At 37.6% G+C, this 27827-nt stretch overlaps 1 protein-coding gene across 1 annotated transcript in view; it reads left to right on the top strand.

Annotated features, from left to right (window-relative positions):
• LOC144282312 (uncharacterized) overlaps positions 1–27827 on the top strand; it is a 284831-nt gene that overhangs the window by 174356 nt on the left and 82648 nt on the right. The window contains exon 4 of the mRNA XM_077845800.1: positions 16446–16621. Within this exon, the coding sequence (XP_077701926.1) occupies positions 16446–16621 (176 nt within the window). The remainder of the gene's footprint in view (positions 1–16445; positions 16622–27827) is intronic.

The raw sequence follows: 27827 nt of genomic DNA, 5'->3' as shown, positions 1-27827 counted from the left end.
TCATATGGATCTAAAACTTTGAACAATTTTCTCCGTTTTACCCTCCCATTTTACAGATGAAGAAAACTTAGGATCAGGGCCATTCAGGAACTTAGGAAGATTATCAAGTCAGTGAATGATATAAGAGGAATTCAAACTCAGGCAGTCACGCAGATCAAATCCACTGCTACCCCATATGTAAGTCCATAATTAGAAAAGGAGCCCTCACCTTAAGACACTTTTGCTTCCATCTGTTGAAAAGTTATCAAATACTGATTTTGTTACAAGATGTTTATTACTACTTGCAAGATGGTTGTCATCATAAAAATGCAAACCTGCAATATTGACAACGTCCAGGATGCCTCCTGGATTTGAAACCCTTGTCCTGTGCACAGTCTGCACATATGTATGTGGTGGTCCCACATACACAAACACAAACACACAAACCTCATAAATTATAGGCATGGCAGTTTAAAAAGAAAGAAACAAATTGTTTTAATTTAAAAGGAGAGGAGACTGGTCTTTAGAGGTAACTGGATTGATTTGACGTAGCAGCTCTTCTCTCAGTCTAGAGCTAGTACAAATCATATGAGAAAGTCTAAAATGTGTTGTATTTGTACGCAGTACAAAAGTACTTTACTCCCACCTCTCCTTTCTTCTCCTCTGGGGAATAAACATTGAATTCACACTGGAACAGGTGGTCTCTATATATGAATGTGCATATGAGTGTGTTAAGGTTGTGGGAGGGGTGGAGAAATACAACAGTTCAAAAACCGAGGGGAATTAAAATTTTATTATAATTTTCACAAATATACTGAAGTAGGCCAAAAAAGCATAACAAACCCCACTTGCCCCCATTAACCTTATACCCAGCTGCAATAATTATCAACTAATGGCCAGTCTTGCTTCATCTAGGTTTCTATTTACTCCTTTTTGAAGGAAATTCTAGACATCATACTATTTTATCATCACATTAGTCTCAAATATTATCAAAATATTTCAGTAAATTTCTCTATCAGATGTCAACTCTTAAAAAAACCCCACAATACCATTATTACATCCAAACAGAAAATAGCAAAAGGTCTTTGAAATCATCAAATACCCAAATGATGTTCAAAATTTCAGTTATCTTCCAAATGTCCCAAATTTTCTTTTGTTTTTGTTTGTTTGTGTTGTTTTGTGTTTGTTTGAAATGGGAATCGACTAAGTTCAACTGTCACATTGGTTGTCAGTTCTCTAAAGTCTCTTTGAATCTATAAGCTCTCCCTTCATCTCTTTTTTCCATAGTTTGCATCTTGCTGACATGCTGATATGGCATTCTCATTATGTAGTTTAACACATTTCTCTGTAGCAGAATCCTTTCTGAGAGCACTTCAGGCATCTGTAAGTTCTTTTTTCTTTTTTTTTTTAGAGAGAGAGAGAGAGAGAGCATGGGGTGGGGGGAGAAGGGGGAGCAAACAGAGAGGGAAAATCTTAGCAGGCAGAGCCCAATGTTGGGATCCATCTAATGACCCTGAGATCATGACCTGAGCTGAAATCAATAATCAGATGTTTAACTGACTGAGCCACCCAGGTGCCCCCATCTGTTTGTTCTTTTAAGGTGCTTGGGTGAACTTGAGCCACAGTGAGGCTTAGAAAGTTACAGAAAAGCTCAGGTTCTGCTCCAGGATTTTGTAACATCTTGGTTGAAGAAACAAAACTCTACAGTTTCTCAGCCAAGCTTGAGAGAGGACAATAGACATGAATTGGTGGCATAGGGAAAAGAAAAACTCCCAGTTGGGGGGATTTGGTCTCAGTTGAGACCACAGGGAAACCAGTTACCAGCGAGTGAATCAACAATTAACAGGCAAAACTTCTATTTTGAGGGCTTGGATAAGATGGTGCTTGACTTAAGTGGAGTTTAAATAACTGGTTACACTAAATGTTCTGAGGATACCTGACACTAAATGTTCTGAGGATACCTGACGGATGTTAAACTTACATGTCTTCAATGGATTATGAAATGAACACAGTTGATTTCATTTTGAGGGTTTTTTGTTTTTGTTTTTTTGTTTTTGTTGTTTTTTTTTAAGATTCTAGCTTTGCTGAAGAAATCACATGAAAGTCAATAAGTTCACTGGTCGATAGAATTACAGCCCCCTTCTCCAAAATAATCCAGTACATCAATGTTGTCAGTAGTAAAAAGCAGCCTTGCCTGGTGTAGAAGAAATAGCAATGTTCTCTGTCCTAAACTGCTCTGTTTCTTTTGCCATTAGCCAGGGCTTTCCTTCTCCTGTGCCTTCTGAAGCCTCAAGATGATTAAAAAATAATAACAGAGTATTACATTGTCTTGGGAAGGTTAGGTTTTTGAGCTATTCCCTTACCCACATCCACATCAGCAATGAGCACTCGCTGCAGCCCGCTGATGTCCTCCTTGCCCTATAGGGCAGCCAGGAGGGGTGCTTACCTGCCGCTTGCTGACAGGGAGCCTGGGGTCAAGGTCTGCCCTGCAACCTCACTGGCTAGCTGGGTGACCTTGGGTAGGTCACTTGATTCTCTGAATACTGATATCTTTACTTGTAAAATAAAGATTGTATCACCTGCTCTGCCTACCACATGAGGATGTTATGAGGATTAAATTAAGAGTTAATGTAGGTGAAATTCCTTCATTAAACTATAAAGCATTACACAAGTGCCCTTGCTGTTTGCTGCTTGATGCCTCCACCCACATTTATTCACTCCTGGCTGGCTCTGTGGAAGAAATTACACAGATTTTAGAGTCCATTGCTTTTCAGCATTTGTGCAAGTCATGCTCTGAGTCTTGTTTCCTCATAAATAAATTGGGGATATTTTTATCTGGCATTCATTTATTTACATCTTTACCCCTTGATTTAGTGTTGTTATGAGGATTAAAGTTTAGATAACATATATAAAGCACCTAACATGGATTTGGCCCCCAGTAGGTTCTCAATAAATGGTCACTCTTTTTCTTTTCCTGTTCTTGGCAATTGTACTGTGGTCCAATCCAGCTGGCATGCCTTCCTTTATAAAGGAAGGTCTCTTCCTCTAGATTGCTGAGGACAGGACTGTCTGCTAGCTCCTCCATCCTTGCTTACAAGGATACTTGCTTATGGCCCAGATAAGCTTTAAATTCTCTTTGTAAGTTGGTAGAGTAGGGAATTACATAATGGAGTTTTGCTCCTATATCACTTGGGAATAAAAATTCCTCAACAGCATGTGTGAAAAAAAGCCCAAATGTTTGGTTGACTGCAACATTAACATGAGTCAGTAGTGTGATGGAGTGAACAGAAGATCAATGTATTTTAGGAAGCACTAACGGAGGGGTCCCGTCCTACTGGACTCATCCTACTTGTTTAGATCAAACCACACCTGGGGATTCAGTTTAGGATGCTAGTACACTGGGTTGGATCACTAGAAGCAGGCGGCTAGCAAACAGCTTATGATCGAGTATTTGAGTAACTGTTAGAAAAACCGAGAATTCTTAAGCTGTAGAAGATATATTTCAAGAGAGATAGGTTATTGTCTTCTGTTCTTTGAATGGACTGAGCACTTAGGGAAAATAGACCACCACCATTTTGCATTTATGCAAGGGTATGAATTTGTTTTCATAATTTTTTTAAAAGATTTCATTTATTCATACCCAGACATCCCTAGGGTATGAATTTCTAAGGAGTGTGTACAAGCATGCATTTGAGGTTATGTGATTTCATAGGGGGGAATTAGGGACAGTAGACAGAAGTTGTAGGGAAATAGTTCCAGTGGTCCTTCTATTTCTATTCCTACTTCAGACTCTGGGCTATTGTAGGAATTGGCCATTACAGTTCCTTTAAAACTGGGCTTCCTTAGGGCCAGTCTCATCCTGGCATTACATTCAAAAGATATCCAAAATGATATTGACATTAGGAATTGAAAAGCAACATAACCACAAATACACTGGAAATTAAAACAGGTAACAAGGGAAAATCATGTACAGCTTTATGTCAGATAATTTGAAATATGCAAAGTGGGGGCACCTGGGTGTCTCAGTGGTTGAGTGTCTGCCTTCGGCTCAGGGCATGATCCTGGGTCCTGGGACTGAATCCCCTATGGGGCTCCCTGCAGGGAGCCTGCTTTTCCCTCTGCCTGTGTCTCTGCCATTCTCTCTGTGTGTCTCAAGAATAAAGAAATAAAATCTTAAAAAAAAAGAAGTATGCAAAATAGTCAATTTTCTAGGAAACTATAATCAATTAAAACTGACTCGAGGAAATAAATGACCTATATCCTATGATCTTGAAAGACATTAAATCAGTGATTAAATCTACCCACATTATGAAGTAAGGTACAGTTAGTTTCTTACAGGCAAGTCTTACCAAATTTACAAGAACATATAGTACCAATCTACTATGAGCTTTTCCAGAGAAATAGAGTATGAAGAGAAATATCCCAAAACTCGCTTTATTAGAATGGCACAAACTTGAATACAAAATAAGACAAGGATGGTAGGGAAAATTATAAGCCTAACTTGCTTCCAAATAAAAAGGTATAAATTCTGATAAAATTCAGCAAAGTCAGTGACTTATTAACAAAAACAATACACTGATGGGTTTATCTCAAGAAAGCAAGGATGGTTTAATCTTAGAAAAATCTATTAATATAATTTACCACACTAACCAACTGAAAAGAGAAAGAGCAAGAGAAATAATTGTCTTAATAGAGGCAGAAAAATAATTTGTTAAAATGTAATACTCTCTCATATTTTAAAAAACCCAGGAAATACGAATAAGGAATTTTTTTGGTACACATTTATTTCACAAAACTTGAAATTATTCTGAATATTGGACATTAATCAGTCTATCAAATGTATGTTGTCCATTTTAGGGAAAAATTCATTTTTCATTCAATTCAATTTCATTTTAAGAATGAAAATCTCTTCCCAGATTCTCCTTGGTAAAAACAAGAACCTACCCTTTCATTGTTACCTAAGCCTGACATTTAAAAAAATTATTTATTTTTGCAGCTTTGTTGAGGTATATATAATCAATATACTAAAAAGCTGCACATATTTAATGTATATAATTTGATTAGTTTGGACATAAACATTCACTTCTGGTATCACCACAATCATGGTACTATACATATCCATTGCCTCCAAGTTTCTTTGAATCTCTTTGCTTTTTGTGTGTGTGTGTGTGTGATAAGAACACATGAGATTTTCCCTTTCAACAAATTTTTAAGTGCACAAACCATATTGTTAATTATAAATACTGTGTGGCACAGCAGATCTCTAGAACTTGTACATTTTGTATAACTGTAATGTTATGCTCATTGAACATCTCTCCATTTCCCCTTTCCCCATCCCTTGGCAACTACCATTCTAAACACACTTCTATATAAGTGGAATTGTGGGAGTATTTATCCTGCTATTATTGACTTATTCACCTAACATAATATCTTCCAGGTTCATTTATGTTGTTGCAAAGGTTAGGATTTACTTCTTTTTTAAGCCTGAATAATATTCCACTGTATGAATATGCCACATTTTATTTATCCATTCTCCTGTCAATGGATATTTGGGTTGTTCCATATGTTGGCTGATGTGAATAATGCTATAATGTGCATGGAAGTACAGATAAGTCTATTAGAACCTGATTTCATTTCTTCTGGATATATATCTCACAGGAGTGAGATGTCTGAATCATATGATAGTTCCATTTTTAATTTGTTGAGGAACCTCCATGGTGTTTTCTGTAGTGATTGCACCACTTCATGTTTCCACCAAGAGTGTACAATGGTTCCAATTTCTCTACATCCTTGCCAATACTTGTTACCTTTGTTTTTTTGGTAATAGCCATCTTAACAGGTGTGAGATGATATCTCATTATGGATTTTATTTGCATTTCCCTGATAGTTAGTGAGCTTGAGCATCTTTTCATATGCTTGCCAGCCATTTGTATTTCTTCTTTGGAGAAATATCTGTTCAAGTCTTTGACTATTTTTTAATTGGGTTATTTGGGGATTTTTTTTTATTTGTAGGGGGAATTATCTTTTTTAAAAAATATTTTATTTATTTACTAGAGAGAGAAAGAGAGCACAAGTGAGCAGAGAAGGGCAGAGAGGAGGGAGAGGGAAAGAGAAAATCCCAAGCAGACTCTGTGCTGAGCATGGAACTTGATTTGGGGCTCAGTCTCACAAGCCTGAGCTCATTACATGAGCTGAAACCAAGAGATGGATGCTTAACTGTCTGAGCCACCCAGGTACCCCTGTAGGGGGAATTATCTTAATTGAACAAATATACTTCTCAGAAACTTGTAGCAAGCATTATATTTACTGGTGAAACTTTAGAATTATTTCCTTCAATATTAGGATTAGGAAAAGATGCCAATTTTCACCATTTCCATCCAATCACTATTTGAAGGTCCCAGTCAGGGCAATAAGAGAAGAAAAGAAAAGCCATGAAGATTGGAAAAGAAAAAAAACAACAAAAAACAAAAAACCCAAAATATCACTACTCATAAGAACAGTATTGCATTCATAGAACCTAAGAGAAAATACAAACTATTAGAATGAATATAAGATATCTGCAAGTTACTAGATACAGGATTAGTATAAAAATAGTTTATATTACCATACATCAATAAGTAATTTTAAAAAATGAAATATTATTTTTAAAATACCAGTTCTTCCTAGATTATAAATTCAAACAATCCCAACTGATTTTTTTTTGATATATTGATAAGATGATTCAAAAAGTCATAAGGGGGGGGTTCATTTGGGGGGGAGGTGCCTGGGTGTCTGTTAAGTGTCTGCCTTCAGCTCAGGTCACAATCCCAAGGTTGAGAGATTGAATCTTGCATCTGGGCCCCTGCTTGGTGGGGAACCTGTTTCTCCCTCTGCCTCTCTCTCTTGCTTTCATGAATAAATAAATAAAATCTTAAAAGAAAAAAAGTCAGATGGAAGGGCAAAGGAGAAAGAAATTTGAAGAAGACTCAAATGGGAAGGCTCACTCTACCATATTCAGTGTGTCAGTTGGAATTCAGTCAAGAGAGCAAAGCCAGAATGAATGTGATGACCAAATAGAAGTGGGCCTTACAACTATGGGAGGAGCTGGCAAAATGAAGGTCTGGGATGAAAAGGTGGAAGATCAAGGAAGAATCTTTATCTATTTCTCTAGGAGCACTGGTGTGGGTAGACAAGCCAGAAATTACAGGGAAATCCAAGAAGCCAAGCATGCCCAGCAGCTGAGGTTGTACTGTAGAGGTGAGCACATGGAGAAGTCTATGCAAAACTGCTGCTTTTGTGCAGCCACCTTGTCTTTGGATCTTAGCCAAGGATCTGGTAGTAGACCTTGAGCTGTAATACCAGCAATTGGGAAGAAAAGCTGAATGCAAAGCAGAAGAGAGCAAGGGCAAGCTCGAATTCTTCTATTACTTCCATGTCTATGTGTTAGTCAATCCATCTAATTGTGAAGACTTTCACAGAGTAACAGCTTCCCTTCACCTCCACCTGCCAAGGTCTCATACAAATTCTTCTTGGCCAACTTGAACCTAGAACCTTAAGGGGAAAGGAATTAGCTTAACCAAGGTGGCAATGACAGGATTAATATTAAAGCTATTGTAAGTAATTACAACATTATGATTGTACTGTTTTGTGTTAATGTATTTGATGCAGGCAAAATTATTATTATAATTAATAACAATAGAATAATGAAGCAAAACAGAAAGACTAAAACCAGATATAAATATATATAGAAAGGCAAGAAATGGCACTGAAAATTCAATTAATGATACCAAAGCATTTGTTTTTGCATATGGAAAAGTGGTCAGAGAAAAAAATGCCTTTCTTAACACTAATAACAAAATTAAATTCCAGGTGGATTAAATCCTAAAATCCTAAATGTGAAGAGCAAATTTCAAGAACTTTCAGAAAAAGAAAATATTTAAGAATATTTTTATGGGGATCCCTGGGTGGCGCAGTGGTTTGACGCCTGCCTTTGGCCCAGGGCGCGATCCTGGAGACCAGGGATCGAATCCCACATCGGGCTCCCGGTGCATGGAGCCTGCTTCTCCCTCTGCCTATGTCTCTGCCCCTCTCTCTCTCTCTCTCTGTGACTATCATAAATAAATAAAAATTAAAAAAAAATAAATAAAACGAGCAAAATTAAAAAAAAAGAATATTTTTATGAACAAAGTCAGGAAAAAAAATAAACAGGAAACAAAAATAGAAGGGATGATATATTTGACTAGATTCTGATTAAAAACTTCATAACAATTACTTTGACAATTTTATTGTTAGATCTTGGATCTGGAACTAACTCATATCCTCCCTAACCCTAACATCCTTTTTTGGCCGAAATTGGAGTATTGAATGGAAAAGAAGTGGGGACTAGAAGGTTTTCTCTAATAAAACTTGGATTATTGAAAAAAACAAACCCAAAAAATCTTCATGACAAAATAGGTCATAAAAACTGAAGTGACAAGCCACTGGCTGAAAGAAGGTATTTGGAACATATAAATACATATGATTATTACTCAGGAGATTTAAAGAATACCTACAAATCAATATGAAAAGGGTAAGGAAAGGAATAAGAAGTTCACATAAGATAAAACTTGAATGACCAATTCAGATTCCTGAAACAGGGTTGACATTTATTGAGCACTGCCCATACATTTTTCCGTATGTTTTCCATGTGTCAACACACTTAAATCTTGCAATAAATGCATAAGGTTGGTACTACTAGCTATTTCCTCTTTCAGAGAGGGAAAAGGAGAACCAAAACTCATACAATTAGTAAGGGATAAAGCCAGGATCTGGACACCAAGAGTATTGCTCAAAAATCCAGCTCTTAACCAGTATGCTATCTTACCAACTTTTTAAAAATGTAGATATCTGACAATATTTATTGTTGGCAAGAATGGGGCAAAATGGAAACAATTGTATACTGCTTGTGGAAGTATAAATTGATACAACCACTTCATTGAAAAGCAATTTGACTTTACAAATAAAGTTGAAGGTGCATGTTACTCTAGAATCCAGCAAGTCCACATCTAGGTGAACAGCTTAAAGTCTCACATAGCAAGGAAAATTTCCAAGAATGTTCATTGTAGTATTGCTGCTTGTAATGGTGTAAAAATACAGTGCAGAATATTCATAAAATGGATTATTAGTATGAAATAATTTAGATAAATATCTATGACATAATATTGATGGGGAAAAAAGTTGGAAAAGGATGTGTACAAAGTATGATGTCATTCATATAATAAAGTTTGCAAGCATGAAAGCACATGATTTATATACATAGTAAAATCATAAAACATGGAAAAAAGAAACTTGAAATTCAGGAAAGTGAGTGCCATTGTGAAGGGGAATGAAAGAATGAGATGAGGTTTGTGCAGGGAGCATCAATTGTATCCAGAATGTTGTATGTTTCTTTTTTTTAAAGAAAATATGGCAAAATACAGAGATATGATACAACTGGGTGATGTGAATATATTCCATTATTTTCTGTACTTTTAGACTTCAATGCCCTGACATGCTCATGTTTCTTATCTCACCTTTCACTCTATCCTCCTTCCAGGCTGCTGCCCCATGGAGCCTCCTACTCTTTATTGATCAAGCTATGTTTCTCCATTCCACACTTTCATCCATGCTTTCTTTTCCTCAGGAATCCCCTTCTCTGCTTAAAGAAAAACACAGAAAAAATAACAAACAAACCTATTCTGTTTGTCTTTGGTGGCTTGAAATATTTTATTTAGAAAAATACTTGAAAGTATACCCATATTCATAGCAGCATTATTGACAATATCCAAATGGTGGAAATAACCCAAGTGTCCATGAATAAATGGATGAGTAGATAAAGATACATATTATTGTGATAGATAGATATTATTCAGCTTTAAAAAGGAAGGAAATTCTGACATACTCAATAACATGGATGAACCTTGGAGCACCTGGGTGGCTCAGCTGATTGAGCATCTGACTCGTGGTTTTAGTTCAGGTCATGATCTCAGGATTGTGAGATGGAGCTGGGAGTTGGGCTCAGTTCTCAGTAGGGAGTCTGCTGGAGATTCTCTCTCCCTCTCCCTCTGCTCCTCCTCATCTGTCTGTCTGTCTGTCTGTCTCTCAAAACAAATAAATCTTAAAAAAAAAAATGACTGAAACTTGAAGACATTATGCTAAGTGAAGTAAGCCAGTCGTAAAAGGCCAAATATTTTATGATTTGACCTACATGAGGTACCTGGAGTCATCAGATTCATAGAGACACAAAGTAGAATAGTGATTGCCAGGGGCTGGGGGAGTGGGGTTTAATGGGGATGGAGATTCAGTTTTTGCAAAATGAAAAGAGTTGCGGAGATGGATGTTGGTAATGATTGCACAGCAATATGAATAATGTACTTAACGCCACTGAACTGTACACTAAAAAATGGTTAAAGTGGTGTTATGTATATTTTACTACCATAAAAAATACAAAAGAGAAGTACCTGAAAGGTAACATATAATATTGTTAGAAATTATTCAAAGTCCTTCAGAGGGAGATTCCATCTCTCGACTTCTCTCTCTCTCTCACGATGTTTCTTGGCCTCATAATTCCCCAGATAGATGCCTTTCTCTGCTCCTCTCACTCTGTGGATGTGTTCTGTTTTCCCAGCAATAGCTCCCCTTTCCCTCTAATGAAAACCCCATCTTGTCTTTCTGGCTTCTCTGACTCTGCTAACTTCCTTCACCCCAGTGACCACAGTAGACGCCCTAGTGCTTCTCCTCCTCTCTGGACCAGACCCTGCACTCTGAGCCCTGTCTCAGACTTGATTTCCAGCTTCTCCATCTATTTTCAACTGCTACTCAAGCGCTGAGTCTGTTTTCAGAGTTGTCACTTTACTTCCTGTTTGATTTCTTCCTGGGCCTGGTGATCTGAATTTGGTATCTTGACCCTGTTCTAAATTATAACCAGAATTAACTCAGCTATTGTGCTTTGCAAGGAGAGCTGAGTCTTCATTTCCTGCCAGGGAACTGTGATGTGATTCCATTTCATGGTTCATCAAATCAGGACTTGCTTGATATCATGAAATCACTTAATGTCTTTAGGGTGACCTATTTAAATGCCAATAAATATTTCTCTACTTGCATATATATGCATATAAAATGGCCAGAACTGACATTGGGTCCGTGACAGGGGCTGAGGGAGTAGAGAGGGAAAAATTCACTTTTCAATTGTCACCTTCTTGAATCTTTTTTTTTTTTTTTTTAAATGTAGGCTTTATGCCCAGCTTGGAGCCCAATGGAAGGCTTGAACTCATGATGCTGAGATCAAAACCTGAGCTGAGATAAAGGGTCAGACACTTAACTGACTGAGCCACCAAGGCAACCCCCACCTTCCTGAATCTATAATAAACATGTATAATTTTTATAATAAGAATAAATATTTGTGATGGAACACTATGTTATAACTGGCATAACAAGCTTTTAGTATTTGATCCAGAGATTCTCTCTTCCAGAGACAACTGCAAGATAGATGTGCTCTGAGTATAACTTCAGCTTCTAGGAGAAATCATTATAAGGAGATGCAATTTCAACTCCAGTAGGAGAGTGGGAAGGGCAGGGTATGGTTATGGACCCTTTTCCTAATTTGAAAATGACATTTGTGAGGGAGTCCTGTGTAGATGTAGAGAAGAATTATGGAGCTGTCATTCTTGTCCAGCAGCTGCTTCTGACTCTGAAAGCAATTTAGGGGAGAGCCAAGTGGAATGGAGCCTTACCCTTTTAATTAGCCCCAGGAGCCAGGTAAGGTAAATATTTGTGGCTAAAACTGCATGAATCCATGGAAGTTGGGATTTCAGCCTAGAAGCATTGTGCTGCCAAGTTGCTATGAGACCCAGACAGCTGGGGCTATGTTCTGCCTCAGAAAGGGCTTCTGAGTTTAAAAGAAGGAGGAAGAATAACAGAGTGGTGGTTTTAAGGTCTCCATATTTATCAGAATGACGAGGGTATATCTATCTATGCCTTGTGCTAAGTTGCAAATTGTAGCTATTTTAATTTTATCTCAATATTTATTTCTATTTTACTCCAAGTGTAGATATATTTAACTTACTGCATTTATTAACTCATTATCTGGTTTCCAGTGACAATAAATACTAATCAGATCTTTGCATTGCCTTGCTTAAAACTTTTCAATGCCTTTCCATTTCTCTTAGGAGAAAATCCTGACTCCTATAGCGTCATATGCAAGGTGACTGAAATTTATAATCCAACCTGAGATTGCTTTTAACATTTACGGTGGGAAACAGGTGTAAAGGGGACTTTCCTAGAAAAACCAAGATGTATCCATGAAGCTCTGTTGGATGTTGCTCTTAGCTTCATCTTTTACTATCCCCATTTGCTCACTTGGCACCAGGTATGCTGGCCTTCCTTCTGTTGCTTCGAGAAGTTATGTTGGGGCTTTTGCTGTCCCCTGGATCATGCTTATGTCTGCTTTATTTCTCTTTGGGGTCCTAGGTGTCAGCTTTTTGGAGAAACCTTCCCTGACCACCCAGTATACAGTGGTCTCCCCAGTTATTCTGTGTTTCATCTCTCGGCACATTTCAATCATCATACCTAATGAACAATGACAAACACGATCCTGATCTCTAAGGATCTTGTTTATGTATTTGTTTTCTGTATCAGCTACCAGAATGAGGCTAGGAACTTGTCTGTCCTCACTGGCCTGACACATGGTAGGGGCTCAATAAACACATGGGAAATGAATGAATGATCTTTAAATTGGACTAAGTGACCCACGGATGCCTGTTGCCTTGATTCTCATCATGTGAATAAGGTCCATTGTCAGTAGAAGAAAATGCAGTGAAACAGAGAAAAGCAGAGGGGAGAAAGAAAGACAAGGGTGTGGGCTGATGCTGGATGCGTCCTTGGTTACAGGCCCTACAGATATACAGTTTATCCTTTACTTCTTCCTTAATGGAGTGAGATTCAGATATATTGTAAATAACCTTTCCTCCTCTTGCTTAACCTTATGTAATTACCATTGGGATCGAGACTCCATTTTTGCAACCTAAGACTTCTAGCAAAACTTAATTAACCTATTTCCTTTGGGATATATATTTCCATTTTTTAAAAAGGAAAACATTGAGGCAAAATCTGGGCCCTGAGCCACACTGACCTCTGCTTCCACTGTCACATCTCCTTCTCTAACTCTTACCATTTTGCTGCCCTTCATAAGGATCCTTCTGATTATATTGGGCCCACCTGGATAACTGGGATAAACTCCCCATCTCAAGATCCTTAAGTTAGTTATATCTTCAAAGTCCCTTATTCCATTAAGGTAACATATTCATGCATTTCAGGGACTGGGACATGGGCATCTTTAGCAGGCCATTCTTCTGTCTACCGTGAGAGGCATGCCCTTATCGCCTATTTCTTCCTTTGGTAGCTGGAATGTAGGTATAACAGATGGAGTTTAAGCAGCCATCTTGAGCCATGGCTTGGAAGTCATCTGCTAAGGAAAGGAGAGTAGCAATACAGAAGGCTCAGGGTCTCTGACAATTTTGTAAAGCTACCCTACCAGCTCTGAACTGCCAGGCTCCTGACTTCTTTTAGGTTATTTTGAATTTTCTAAACTGACTCACACAATTACATTCTTTTGTGTTTTTTTTTGATGTTATTTATTCATGAGAGACACACACAGAGAGGCAGAGACACAGGCAGAGGGAGAAGTAGGCTCCATGAAGGAGCCTGATGCAGGACTCGATCCCAGGACCCTGGGGTCATGACCTGAGCTGAAGGCAGATGCTCAACCACTGAGCCACTCAGGTGTCCCACAATTACATTCTTTATGCTCTTCTACTTTCCCCCTCTTCACTTGGTTTTTATATCCCACCTATTTTTCCATACTCTTAAGTATTTTACAAAAATTTGAGTTTTGATGACAGTACCGTACTCTAATTTTTATTTAAAGATCCTCCAACTATTTGACAATTAGATTGTTTGCAACTTTCTTTCGCTATCATGAATTAAAAGTTCCAGTTTTTAGTAGAGGATTCTGAGAGGAAATTCATGGCTTTATGTGGATGTCACATCATGGCAAATGCTCATGTTTGACCGTTAAAGATCTAAGTCAGGTACGAGCAGCTTACCCTGATTAAATGAATAGCATCTATAAGAAATTCTTCAACTTCAGATCTCCTGAATTTGAAAATCTAAATAGAGTAAAGTGACAGGCACCTCACAAATATAACATTTAAAAAACTACTAAGGTGACAATAACATTGTCCTTTTTATTAAAAAAGAATAAAACTTTTATATATTTGAGTAAAACCTGATTTTATTAAATATTTTACATTGAATTTTTTTGCAAAGAAGATCATAGGGGGGAAATGGGCCCTTTGTACTCTAACTCCCCAGTGGACAAAAATAAATTATATTATTCTGTCAACATCCCCCACAAATAGCACATTAGGCAATCTTTAGTGCTCTATATTGTTTCCCTGAATAGCGGTCATAAAAGAAGCTCAAAGGAACACAAGTATAGGTCAACGATAAGAACTCTTTTGTAATATGCAGTTGCAGGGCATGAGTAACTTTAGTGAAGAGCAAGTCTACAGTGTATTTCTCTGTGGATGGCTTTCCCTTGCCAGTAAAATTTAAGATGTTATTTATTTATCTATTTATCTTACCACTCTCAATTTCCTTACCATTTATTTGTCTTCACTTACTACTTAATATTGTCTATTTATTTGTTTACTAGTTTTGGTTACCACATAAAATGTTAAGTCTATAGGGCAGGGTCCTTCTACCTTATTCACTGGAGTGGCCACAGTGTCCCATCACAAAATACCAGCTGCAAGATGAGGAGGGCCTAGAAATGAGACCAAAGGGATGTGTGTTGACTGTATCCTAGAGGGACTGCAAGGACTTTGTATCCTGAGGCAAAGAGGAATCACAGAAGGATATTAAGTTGGGAGGTGGGGGATGGTGAGTGAGATGATCAGGTTTGGATTTTATTTTATTTTATTTTTAAAATATTTTATTTATTTATTCATGAGAATACACAGAGAGGAGAGAGAGAGAGGCAGAGGGAGAAGCAGGCTCCATGCAGGGAGCCCAAGGTGGGACTGGATCCCGGGTGTCCAGGATCACGCCCTGGGCTGAAGGCGGCGCTAAACCGCTGAGCCACCTGGGCTGCCCCAGGTTTGGATTTTAGATAATAAGTCTGGGTTTGGTGTGGAGAAAGGATTTGGGTTGGGGGAACAGTCTGGGGGAAGACAAATGAGGAAGCTTTCGTGACTTGCCAGGTGCATGAAGATGAGACCTCAAACTAGAAAGTCGGTAAAAATGAGAGCAATAATAATAATTACTTTAGCAAAGTTTTCTGCACAGTCACTAAAATCCATTTTCTAGACTACATTTCCCAGGCTCCTTTGTAGTTAGGTGTGGCCTTGTGATTATGTTCTAGCCAATAGAATGTGAGAAGAAATAATGTGTTCTAATTCCAAGTCTGACCCATAGGAATTTCCGATACACACGTCTCTGTGTTCTTTCCTTTTTCTAGCTAATAGGGATGGAGAAGCCATGTATTGGAGATAATTGGGAATCCATTAATGTAGGTCCTTGCAAAGTCATGTAAAGTTGCCCCAACTGACCAAGAACACCTTGGAATGTTACATAAATGAGGAAGAAATATCTATTGTGTTTGAACCAATGAGTGAAAACCATTTTAGCTCTATTTGTTATAGCAGTTAATGTTATCTTAATGAATTTAAGTGCTCGTTTTTGGTTAGGTATCATTCTTTATACTTTATATATGATAACTCATTTAATCTCTACAACAACCCATCAAGTAACATACTGTTATCATCCCCAATTTACAGATGAAGAAACTGAGATACAGAGGAAATATGTAACCTACTAATGTTATAAACTTGGGAAATGAGAAAGCCAAATTTGAGATTCTGGCTCCAACATTTTAAGCAATATCTGATAGTGGAGCTGGATAAGGATTAATAGTGTTTTTTTTTTTTTTAAGAATATATATATATATATATATATATAAGATATATATATATTAAAGATATAGATATCTTTTCTTTTCACTTAAACATTCTGAATAAAAATAGAACCTGGGCGGCTCAGTTGGTTGGGCATCTGCCATTGGCTCAGGTCATGATCCCAGGATCCTGGAATTGAGCCTCATGTCAAGCTCCCTGCTGAGCCGGGAGCCTGCTTCTCCATCTCCCTCTGCTATTCCACCCCTCCCCATTCCCCCCCGCCACTTGTGCTCGCTTGTGCTTTCTGGCTCTCTCTCTCTAACAAATAAATACATAAATAAAATCTTTTAAAAAACCAACCAAACAAAAAAGCCCAAGAAACATGAAATTTAAAAAATGTTTAATATTCAAGTATAAACATTAATTAAAATTAAAGTCACTAATTATGAAATAATAATACATATTTTTTAAATTTAAAAAGATAAGTTCTCTTTTCATTGTGTTTCCTGGAAACAGACTCTGAACCTGTGATTTCTACAGAGGAAGTTCATTGCGAAGTGCTCCCTGGAAGTGAGGGAAGCAGGCTTGGGAGAAAGAAGTTGAACTACAATTTAGTCACAACAGAAGGCATAGCCCATTCCATGGAAAGCTCCAGAGCTGGGACAACACTTCAGAGTTATTTCCTCATCAAGGCAAGAGATCTGGGCTTTAATGTACTGCTTCAATCAGTCATTGAATGTGGGCTGTTGACTAGGAGAGAATATAAGCTTGAGTGAGACAGCTTCTTTGGACAGGGATTCAACTGGGACCTAGTGCTCCCAGAAGTTGGAGGAATGGGCATGATGGTCTTGAAGGGGCAAGGAGAAGAGGACAAATTGGATGGTGCACCACAATATTCACTATAGAACAACTAAGAATAAATAAGCACTATTTTTGTAAATCATTGAGCTTCAGACTCAAACATAGAGCCCACTATTTCCTGATTGTGCCTGAAACATTAGAGTGCTGTGCTCGCTTCGGCAGCACATATACTAAAACATTAGAGTGCTTATAAGAGGACAAGAGATGAGACTTCAGAGATGAGTTGAACCATCTGGAAGCATAAGTGAATGCCAAGAAACTTGGGTGAGAGGGAAGTCTAGTGGCAGTATGGAGATGGATTGGCACAGGGACCACTCTTGGGCATACCTTTCACGGCTGTTGTAATAGCCCATTGCATGGGGACCAAAGCCTGAATAGGTGCCCCTAAGGTTCTATTTTTATTCAGAATGTTTAAGTGAATCAGTGTCAATGGGATGGAGAAGGGCTGAACTTGCAGGACATTTTAAAGGTAGCTTTCAATGGTTTTAAGTGGCTGAATGTGCAGATAAGGGAAGATTTCAGACAAACCCTGTTTTTGTAGCTTGGGAGGCTGTGAAAGGTGATGCTTGAAGGGAGATTACAATCATGTTCCCCCTATAGGGCCCATGTGCCCCCTGTGGGTGTCTATGTTCCCCCTGTGGGGTTCATGTTCACCCCATGGTCCATGCTCACCGTGGGGGCCAGTGTGAAATCTTAACTATCTTTTTAATTGACAAAACAAAAATAATTATTACTTACTTTCTCTTTTTCTTCTTTCTTTCATTTTTCTTTCTTCTGAGGAGACTATTGCTTCATTTTGTCTCTTAAAATGCGTTGTTCTTTCCATCTATAATTTTTTTTAACAATCTATTTTAACAAAAATGTCTTTCATCATGCTTCCTCTTTTCAGTTACAAATCTAAGTGTATTTGAACAAAACATTCACTTAAACAAAACAAAATTTTAAATCCCAGACAGGAAATCCATTTTTTTCTTTATTTCTTCATTTTTTGGCAGTTCTGTCTTGGCCCATAATAGATGTTCTGATGATAGTCTTGGAATTGTGGATGGGATGAGAGGTAACATGAAGTGTGCTAGGCTTGGGGACAATGTTGCCTTGTGAGTGACTGGTTGCTGTTACTGTAGATGTACAAGATTGTTTATTAAGGCTGAGTCTGAATGACCATTATGAAACCCCTTGGTATACCCCATGAATGTAACCATTATGCACCTCTAGTTGTTGTGCTATGCTCTTTTTATTTTCTGAAGCAACAGTAATTTTCTGATATATGTAAGATTAAAATCTAGCCTTCTGCAGGCAGCATTTTTGCCAAATAATTAGAAAAGTTTTAACAGTAGAGAAATTTATTTTATTTTATTTTTAGAAAGGGAGGGGGAAGGGGCAGGGGGAGAGGAAGAGAGAGAATCTAAAGCAGGCTCCACACCCAGGGCAGAGACGGATATAGCACGCAATCTCATGACCCCAAGATCATGACCTGAGCTAAAAATCAAGAACCAGATGCTTGACTGACTGAGCCAACCAAGCACTGCAGGAGAAATTTATTTTAAAAAGAAAAAATGTTAGTAATTAAATGAGATCAAGTCAGTGTAGAAGACGTTTATGTTGTATAAACTGGAGGCAGCCAGATCAAATCACTCATTTAACAATATGTATTGTGTAGCTTCTCTGCACCAGGCGCTATGCTAGGTATGCCAAGAATCCAAAGGTAGATGAGACAGATGGTCACATCTCTCACAGAATGTACCTTCTAATCATGAGAATAGAAAATAAAAAATAAGAAGGCTTCTGATGTTTGTAACTGCTCAGAAGAAAATATCCAATCCTTCTTTCCCATTTCAAGAGGCTGCCCTTGTGAGAAATTGGATCTTTCAGGGACTTAGAAGAGTGATATGTGAACCCAAACTTACTGCTAAAATAGGCAAATTGACAGACTTGGAATTTGTTGGGGGTAAGGAGAATGAGATTTTAAAACTTTGAGTATAAATGTGACAGATGTAATTTAAACTTTCTCCTGGGACAGATGACAGGCATTGTTCATGAAGATGCTGAATATCAACAGTTAACTAGTGAAAACTATCATGAATGCTCTTTTAGCCAAGTTCCACTTAAGTGACTAATAGGAGGAGTCAGTGCTTTTGATTTCCTTGGTGAAGATGTGACTGGTAGTTCAAACCCACGTCTACCCTTGCCATCTCTTCTTTCCCAAGAGCTGAATTTCATGTGTTCAGAGACTCAGAATTATTCCTGAAGAAGTTTCACTTGTTATTTGAATTATACAATTTACTTTTATATTACAGTAACAATGGAGTCTGAAGAGAGGGCTGGAGAGAGAGAAGTATTAAAATGAAATTTAATTTAAATGGAATGATATTTGAAAAGACTCATTGATGACAAATTAGTTAATGGGAAAAGATTGAGAAAACTTAAAAAATCTACAGTATTTTGCTCATGATTGTTTTTAAGTTCTCACCCACTACAAGGAAAGAAAAATTGGAAGTGAAAAATAAGATCTTACTGGTGTGGTTTAGGTTAAAAAAAAAAAAAAAAGGAACTTTGGAACCTTTCCAATGAACTCATAGTGAGGAAAGTTGCCAAGACCTTCCACCAGTTCGGTGAATACATTTACATTTATTTAAGTTAAAATACAACATTTACAACAGAAACATATCCTTTCTTCCCCCAACATTTCTCTTTAGCCCATTAATTAACAATTCTGCTTGTGTTGCATACAATTTTCACTGTATTGTGTGTGAAGTACAATGGAGGCTCATGATCCCTCCCCATTCAAAGAATTTAGGAGTGTAGTTCTAACATTATTAGGTAACTTACCTGTCTTCCAATAATTCCTTAACCTGAGCCAAATCTCCTTTCTGTCATTTGCACAGTGAGTGGAAGCAAAGAAAATATTTCCACTTTTTAACAGCACGTTTCTTTTGAGAATATTGAAGCTCTTTAAGGGATAAATTTCTCATTAAGCAGTCATGCTCATATGGCCCTAGAGAGGTGAACAGAGATATTTCTTATCCTTTCACTGAGGATGTTAGACCCATGCTAAGTAGGTAACAGATGTCTCCGTGCCATCTCTCAGAAGCATTATATTTCTGCTAAGCTCTCTGCCACATTGTGTCCTCTTCTCTATTCTTAGAAATTCCCAGTATTCACAGTCCCAGAGAACTATGAGAGCATTGAAAGAGCACTTGTCTGTGGGCCAGGACACGTGGGCTCAGACCCTGGCTATGCCACTAATTTGTGGGATCTTGGACACTTTAGTCAGCTTTTCTTTGCCTTAGCTCCCGCATCTCTAAAATGAGATTGACAGGATTTATCAAACCAAACAACCAGATTGGGGGAAAATAATGTTTGTCAAAACAAATATGGATTCCATGGCTGTGGATAAGGAAATATTCCCGTTTCCAAATATTGGCTCTCATTTCGTTATAGTGTTTTTGATCATGTGTTAATCTATAGGTTCTGGTTTGCACATTCTTTATTAAGACCAGAAATAGAGGTCCTTCCTTATATGTGTTCCCAATCTTGCCTACCTATACATCTTTACCATCTTCCATTGATGGACTCAGACTCTTCATAAGAAATGTAAGGAAAGAGACAGACTATGGTCAGGATAATAATCTATTGTGCTCTGAGCTCCCAGATACCAGTAAGTGGATGCCATTTTCTAATGGTTTTGATGTTACATTGTATCTCTTCACTCATTCACAGAAGCATTGCTGGTAATGGTTTAAAAAAAAGAAAAAAAAAGAAAAAAATTTCTGGCAAGGGGAAGGCTCAAGTAAATGATGGTATTTCTGTGCGATGGAAGGCCATTAATGTAAAGATGTGTGGATGAGTATTTTTGGCATAGAAAGATACTCATAATTAAGTGAGCAGGCAACTCAAATGAGTAATGTACAACACAATTCCATCTTGTTTTTTAAAAAGTTATATGAATAAAAATATTTGGAATGATATTCAGTGGCTATCTTTGGGGTGGTGGGATTACAGAAATAAATTTTCCTTCTTTATTATCTGCATTTTCTAATTTTCTATGATGGATATATGTTGCTATTGGCAAAAGAAAAAATTGATTTAAATCAAATAATATCCCACTGATGCCAAATATACCTATAGAAATGAAGAACAACATTTTGAAAAACCTAAATGCTGACTCTGAATAATGAATTCAAGATGAAAAATTTTTCAAAAATAGGAAGGTAAAAGATTATTTTTTAAAAGGATGGAATCATTTAATGACAATTGTTTAAAATAAACCAAGTATCAATTGCAAATCTTTTCTTCTTACCCAAATTCTACCTTAAACTCTTTGTTTTTTTTTTTGTTTTTTTTAAGATTTTATTTATTTATTCGTGAGGGAGAGAGAGAAAGAGAGAAAGAGGCAGAGACACAGGCAGAGGGAGAAGCAGGCTCCATGCAGGGAGCTCGATGTGGGACTCGATCCCGGGTCTTCAGGATCGCGCCCTGGGCTGAAGGCGGCGCTAACCACTGAGCCACCTGGGCTGCCTTTAAACTGTTTTTATTTTATTTTATTTATTTATTTATTTATTTATTTATTTATTTATTTATTTATTATTTATGATAGTCATACAGAGAGAGAGAGAGAGAGAGAGAGAGAGAGAGAGGCAGAGACACAGGCAGAGGGAGAAGCAGGCTCCATGCACCGGGAGCCGGACGTGGGACTCGATCCTGCGTCTCCAGGATCGTGCCCTGGGCCAAAGGCAGGCACTAAACCGCTGCGCCACCCAGGGATCCCATAAACTGTTTTTAAAATGGACTCACCTTATGGTAAATAAACATATTTAAAAACATTTAAATTAATCAATCATTCATAGTGACACAATGTAATTTTTTCCTTTTCTACCAAAATATCACTTTAAAAAAATCACTTTTTGCGTCTCGATGGAGGAGCGAGAAACGGAAGAGGTCGGGCGGGCGGGGGTGGGGGAGAAGCAGCAGGACAGCCACCGTCAGCGTCGCTTTCCTGCCACCGCGTATCCGGGTAAAAAGCTGCCTTTGCCGTGGGTGCAGTTGCAGTCCCGCCTCCTACTTCTTTTGGCCCCAGGGAAGGACATGTGCGGGGTGGGGAGCGGGAGTTCCTTTACCTGGCGGTGATTAAATGAGGGAGGGACAGAGAGAAGGTGATCTCGAAGAAGAAAGGGGGAGGCCAAAGAATAAAACAAGGGTTTCCCCCACTAAAATGAAAAAAATAAAAAAATAGAAAAAAAAAGAAAATAAATTAAAAATAGAAAAATCACTTTTTAAAACATGGAAATGTCTTTATCTTTCTTCTCATATTAAAAAGTGTAAGTTACCAAATGCTTCCTATCTGCCTTTGTGTCAGATACTTGAAATGTTAAATTGATTGGGTAATTTATTTAATCATAGCTGCCTTAAGAGATAAGTATTACTGTGTCCATTTTATAGTTGCTGAAAACTAAAACCCAAAAAGTTAAGTTTATTACCCTACCATAAGTAGCAGAACCACAGGCCTTAAAAAAATATTAATTGAATCCACTCTGCTAGCCATTGTGTACTGTGTGCTGGGAATACACCAATGAATGAGACCTATCCCTCAAAGATAGATTTATATTCTAGTTGGATAACATGGACCAAATAATTATAAATGTAATGAATCTTACAGTAGGAAAAATACAGCATGTAGAGGAAGAGTTAATCTGGTCTGCAACATCTGTCCCATATATAAGACATTTAAACTAAGATATGAAGCATGAATAGGAGTTAATGAGACAAAGAGAGGGCATGGAAGAGTATCCGTGGTAGAGGGAACAGTATATGCTAAGTCACTGAGATGACATTTTGCTGCAACAATTTGGCATAACCAATCGTCCACAACTCTGGCTTAAAATAATAAGCATTTACTTCTTTCACGTGGGTCTTATATAACTATGAGCAATATAACTATGAATCAGCCGCAATTTCGCTGGGCTTGGCTGAACTCCAGAATTCAGGTCTTCCTCACGTGTTGCTCCCCTTCTTTTGACCAATAGTTTTCTGGAACATTATCTTTTCATAGTACATAGTGCATGGCAGAAGCACACACAAGCTGATTTAAGACCTCCTGTCATGTTCAGGAACATTTCATTGGCTAAAGCAAGCTCTATGGCCATGCCCAAAATAAATGAGATGGGATAAATATTTTACCCCACAGCGGATGGTACTTCGGAGCCATATAACACGGACTATGCATGAATAATTTAATATAGGAAAGATGTGAAAAATTGTGAATGATGATTTAATCAATCACACCCAGATTTTTAAGGAGCCCATTGCCAGTATGGCAAAAATATAATGAATAAGCTGGAAAATGATACTATGGTTGCTCTTGTCATTGGCTGTGCTTGGGAACTTCTTGTGAAGATTTTTTTCTAGAGAGAGAGGAGGAGGAGGAGGAGGAGAAGAGACATAAGCATATTTAAGCTTACTCCAGAAGAGTAATAAAGTGAACTTTACTTTCTGAACTTTATTTTCTAAGAGTCAACTGACATTGAAGTCTAAATGATTATCCCACAGAGCTAATACAGTGTTGATTGAATTAAATGTTCATCCTCTGTTATGTACCAAGTATTGGGTCTCTGTGTGACAATGCCACATTCGGAAGCTGTGCCTCAGAGGCAATGAAACCAGTGTTTGAGCCTCTGAGCAAATGGCATTAAATCTGATTGCTACTCATGCTCCTGGAATGGAGGTCAGCTATTTTATACACAGTGAATAAGACAAACCAGTCATAAAACGTGAGGAAACATCTAATTTAAACACTTTATCCCATGAAACACAATCTTCTATTTGGTCAGATCGTTTTGATAATGTTACAAGAATAGTTCAGTTTATTTTTACCCATTGCTGTACAGATACATTCACTTGCTTTACAAGTGCTTAGGTCTAATGCCTGAATGAACAGGTGTGGGGACATGAGTTGGCCAGATATAAACTCATACAGTTCATGTGTTTAACAAGCATAGGAATTTTTAAAAAAATGTTAAAGATTATTTTTATTTATTTATTCATGAGAGACCCAGAGAGAGAGGCAGAGACGCAGGCAGAGGGAGAAGTAGGCCCCCTGCGGGGAGTCCACTTCAGGACTCAATCCCAGGACTCCGGGATCACAACCTTTGCCAAAAACAGAGGCTCAGCCGTTGAGCCACCCAGGCGTCCCTACAAGCATAGGCATTTTTTAAATAGAATTCATTGAACACAGACTGTCACTACATTATTAGCTCTAGTGGTATATTTTGCCATGGAAAACTATTAGTTTCAGTTGAGGTGATTTTATTTTTCTTCCTGCCGATGAGAAGAGACTAAGCAGAAATCACTGCCTTGATGATGATCCTGTACTGGGGCAAAAATTTTCCCTTAGTTTGTTAAAAGCTCAATTTTAGAATCTTGAGGATTTAAAATAGAATCTCCTATTCTGACAATCCTCATTTCCCATAAAACAAAATTTTCATTAGCTAGTTCACAGTAAATTTTGCTATAAAGTAGGTGCTATTTCAAGGGAAATCAGTTATTCTAACAAATATGATGGATTTGGAGCAACTCCTTTCCCCTCATTTTGCTCATAGATATAGAAGCCTTCTGCTTGGCTACATTTTGCATTTCACTACTAGTTTGCAAAGCAGTGTTTAAGAAAGACAACTACAGTTTTCTGGTTTCCTCTTCTTATATATTTAATTCTTCTTCTTTGATCCCTTTTCATCCTTATGTATATTTTCTTACTGTTTCAGCCTGGCATCCCTTCCCTTCAAAAGGCAGCATAACATGCACATTCCATACCAGCAGCATTGAGAAATGACATTCTCTCACACATTCTCTAAGTAGAAATGCAAGGAATGGGAAGAAAAATACCCTGATTGTCAGGAACAAATGCAGTCCCTTGTTACTTCCTGATGGTTAGTTTTATAAAGGGGCTGTGGGAATCATCTGCTTGTATGTCTGCTGAGATATCATTCCATGCATTTAAGAAGCATTGATTTCCACAGGCAAATCATGGGGCTTGATTACAGAGAGCTAGTAGAGTAGACTCAGGCTTAATTCATGAGTCCTGTTCACAGGTCTGTCATTTTTGTACAATTAAAAGACTGAATCACTTAGTTCTTCCTGCCGAAAATGAAAATAGCCTTATTATTTTTATGACAGCTTTTCAGTGTTTGAATGAATCTAACCAAGTGAAAGTTGTAGCTTCATTGCAGTAGTAAAAATCAACTTGAGTACTTCTCTCTCATTCCCCACTGTTCCTTGGAACTGACTTATTTACCTAAGCTGGCCAAATTAACTGACCGCTTTGCCGTTGTAAGGACCCAAATTCTTTTTTTAAACTGATGATCATATAAAATGGGTATAGTAGGTACATATGATCTCTATTTTTATGAAATAATAAAGTGTTAGAGTTGGTAGAGTTAGTAGATGTGTTTCTAGCTAATCATGAACACTTCTTTTCTCAAGTTTAGAAGCTTTGCCTTTTAGTCTGTATATTCCCAATCCTTTATTAGAAATTTCATTTTAGCTTATATATGATACAGATTATAAGACACTTTAAAATCCTTTCTGGATTGAGACCCAATGTAAACCTATAGGCAGATAATATAAAAGATTGATTAAATAACGGACTTATTTGCCATCATATGCACTCAAATTCCTAATAGAATTACAGTCCTAATTGGGACATATGGCTCTTAAACCTTGAAGAAGTTTAAAACCTTCAATAATCAGCTGGCACAGCTTTCTTTAAAAATGATAGGATTATATCAGATTATCTTTTTCAAGATGGTAAAAGATTTAAGTAAAAATTCACTTTGTGTGGGGTGACTGGGTGGCTCAGTCAGTTAAGCATCTGACTGTTGGTCTTGGTTTTGGCTCAGGGCATGATCTCAGGGTCCTGGGATTGAGCCCTGTTGGGGCAGAGGATGGGGGTGGGAGCCAGGCTCCTAGATCAGCAGGGAGTCTTCCTGAAGATTTCTTTCCCTTCCCCTCTGCCCCTTCTCTCTCTCTCTCTCTCTCTCAAACAAATAAAGAAGTCTTTAAAAAAATTCACTTCATGGGGCAGCCTGGGTGGCTCAGCAGTTTAGCACCGCCTTCAGCCCAGGGTGTGATCCTGGACACCCGGGATCCAGTCCCACCTTGGGCTCCCTGCATGGAGCCTGCTTCTCCCTCTGCCTGTGTCTCTGCCTCTCTCTCTCTCTCTGTGTCTCTCATGAATAAATAAATAAAATCTTTAAAAAAAAATTCACTTTGTGTATGACTGAATTAAATCATTTTAAGTCTTCTAATTATGTGATTCCCCCCAAACCCAACAATAGAGTCTTATCTGTAAAATGGGCCAACAATTGTTCTTCCTACCACCTTGGTGTGCAACAGGCATGGATGCTGTTGAAACCTGTAATGAACCATGCATGTGATTTTAAAAGAAAATGTAGACATATTCTACATTTAATAACAGTTAGCTGTTAATTGTTTTACACATTGAAGTTTCCAGCCAAAACAAGAGGAGGAGGAAAAAGGAAAGGGAGATCTAAAGATTGGACTAACACATTTAATCAACAAACAAAAACAAAAGACCAGCAAGGATGGTGAATACCTGATCAGTCTTAAAAAATTATTAGTCTTTATCAACTTTAGCAAAGCCATCTAGAAAATGTAATAGAAAATAAATCACACCCAAAAAGAAAGAAAGAAAGAAAGAAAGAAAGAAAGAAAGAAAGAAAGAAAGAAAACAGAAGAAAAGAAAACACAATTCTTACACTGTAAAGTCTGCAGGAAATAACCCAAAAAGACTTGTCTGGGGGAACTGAAAACTCAGTTACACATTTGAAAAGAAGAGCAGAATAAATGGAAAGATTTGCCATGTCTTTGATGTGTCAATATATCCGATTCCCTTAAAATTAACCTATAAATTCAATGTCAGAATTATGGCCAGGTTTTTTTTAAGGACTTCAATGTACTTATTCTAATCTTTTACAAGGAAATAAAAGTTCATGATGCCAAAAAAAAAAAACAAAAGTTCATGATGCCTAAGTCAATCTTGAAAAGGAAGAGCAAAAAGAAGGGACTCACTCTCCCACTGTGGAACTGGTGCAAGAACAGCCAAATAAATGTATGGAAAAGAACAGAAAATCAGAAATGGACTCTATTCTACATGGGAACCTGCTATAGAATAAACATGGCACCATAAAACAACAGAGAAAAGATGAATCACCTAAAACACTTATTGGTAGTGGGGAAATAGTTCATTGTATGAATTAAAAATAGATTGGTGCACTATCTCAAGCATATACAAAGGAGAAATTCAGTGTGAAAGTAAAATTATAAAGCTAATAGAAGGTACTAGAAGTATTAAAGATTCTCAAAATGCAAACCATAAGTAGAAAATGAAATAGACTTGACCGCACTTTATTTTGTTTTTTATTTGACTACATTGACAATTTTTAAAAAGATTTTATTTATTTATGAGAGAGAGAGAGAGAGAGAGGCAGAGACACAGTCAGAGGGAGAAGTAGGCTCCCTCTGGGAACCAGACACGAGACTTGATCCCAGGACTCCAGGATCACGCCCTGGGCTGAAGGCAGGCACTAAACCGCTGAGCCACCCAGGGATCCCTACATTTTAAAAATAAAGAATATCTGGGGCACTTGCCTGGCTCAGTTGGTAGAACATGTGACTCTTGATCTCAGGGTTGTGACTTTAAGCTGCAAATGGAGTGTAGAGATTATTTAAAAAATTAAAACTTTAAGAAAGTTTTAAAAAATTAAAAATATCTGTTAAAGGACAGACACAGTAAGCAAAGTTAGTAAAAAGGTGACAGAATGAGAAAAGATTTATAATACCTAAAATTTACAAGAGATAAATATCTAGAATATACCAAGATGCCTCAGTATGTCCCAATTTTTCAGTGAGGATAATAATAATAGAAAGTAAAGTGCTGAGCCCAGATCCTGGCATATACAGTTAATGCTATTTGCTATTAGTGGTTTATCTGTTCTTATCCTCTTGACAAAGCACATTTTGTGT

This window comes from Canis aureus, chromosome 13 (assembly GCF_053574225.1).
Source record: "Canis aureus isolate CA01 chromosome 13, VMU_Caureus_v.1.0, whole genome shotgun sequence".
Lineage (NCBI taxonomy): Eukaryota > Metazoa > Chordata > Mammalia > Carnivora > Canidae > Canis > Canis aureus.
Note: the sequence above shows the minus strand (reverse complement) of the source record. Positions and strands in the feature narration are given on the sequence as shown.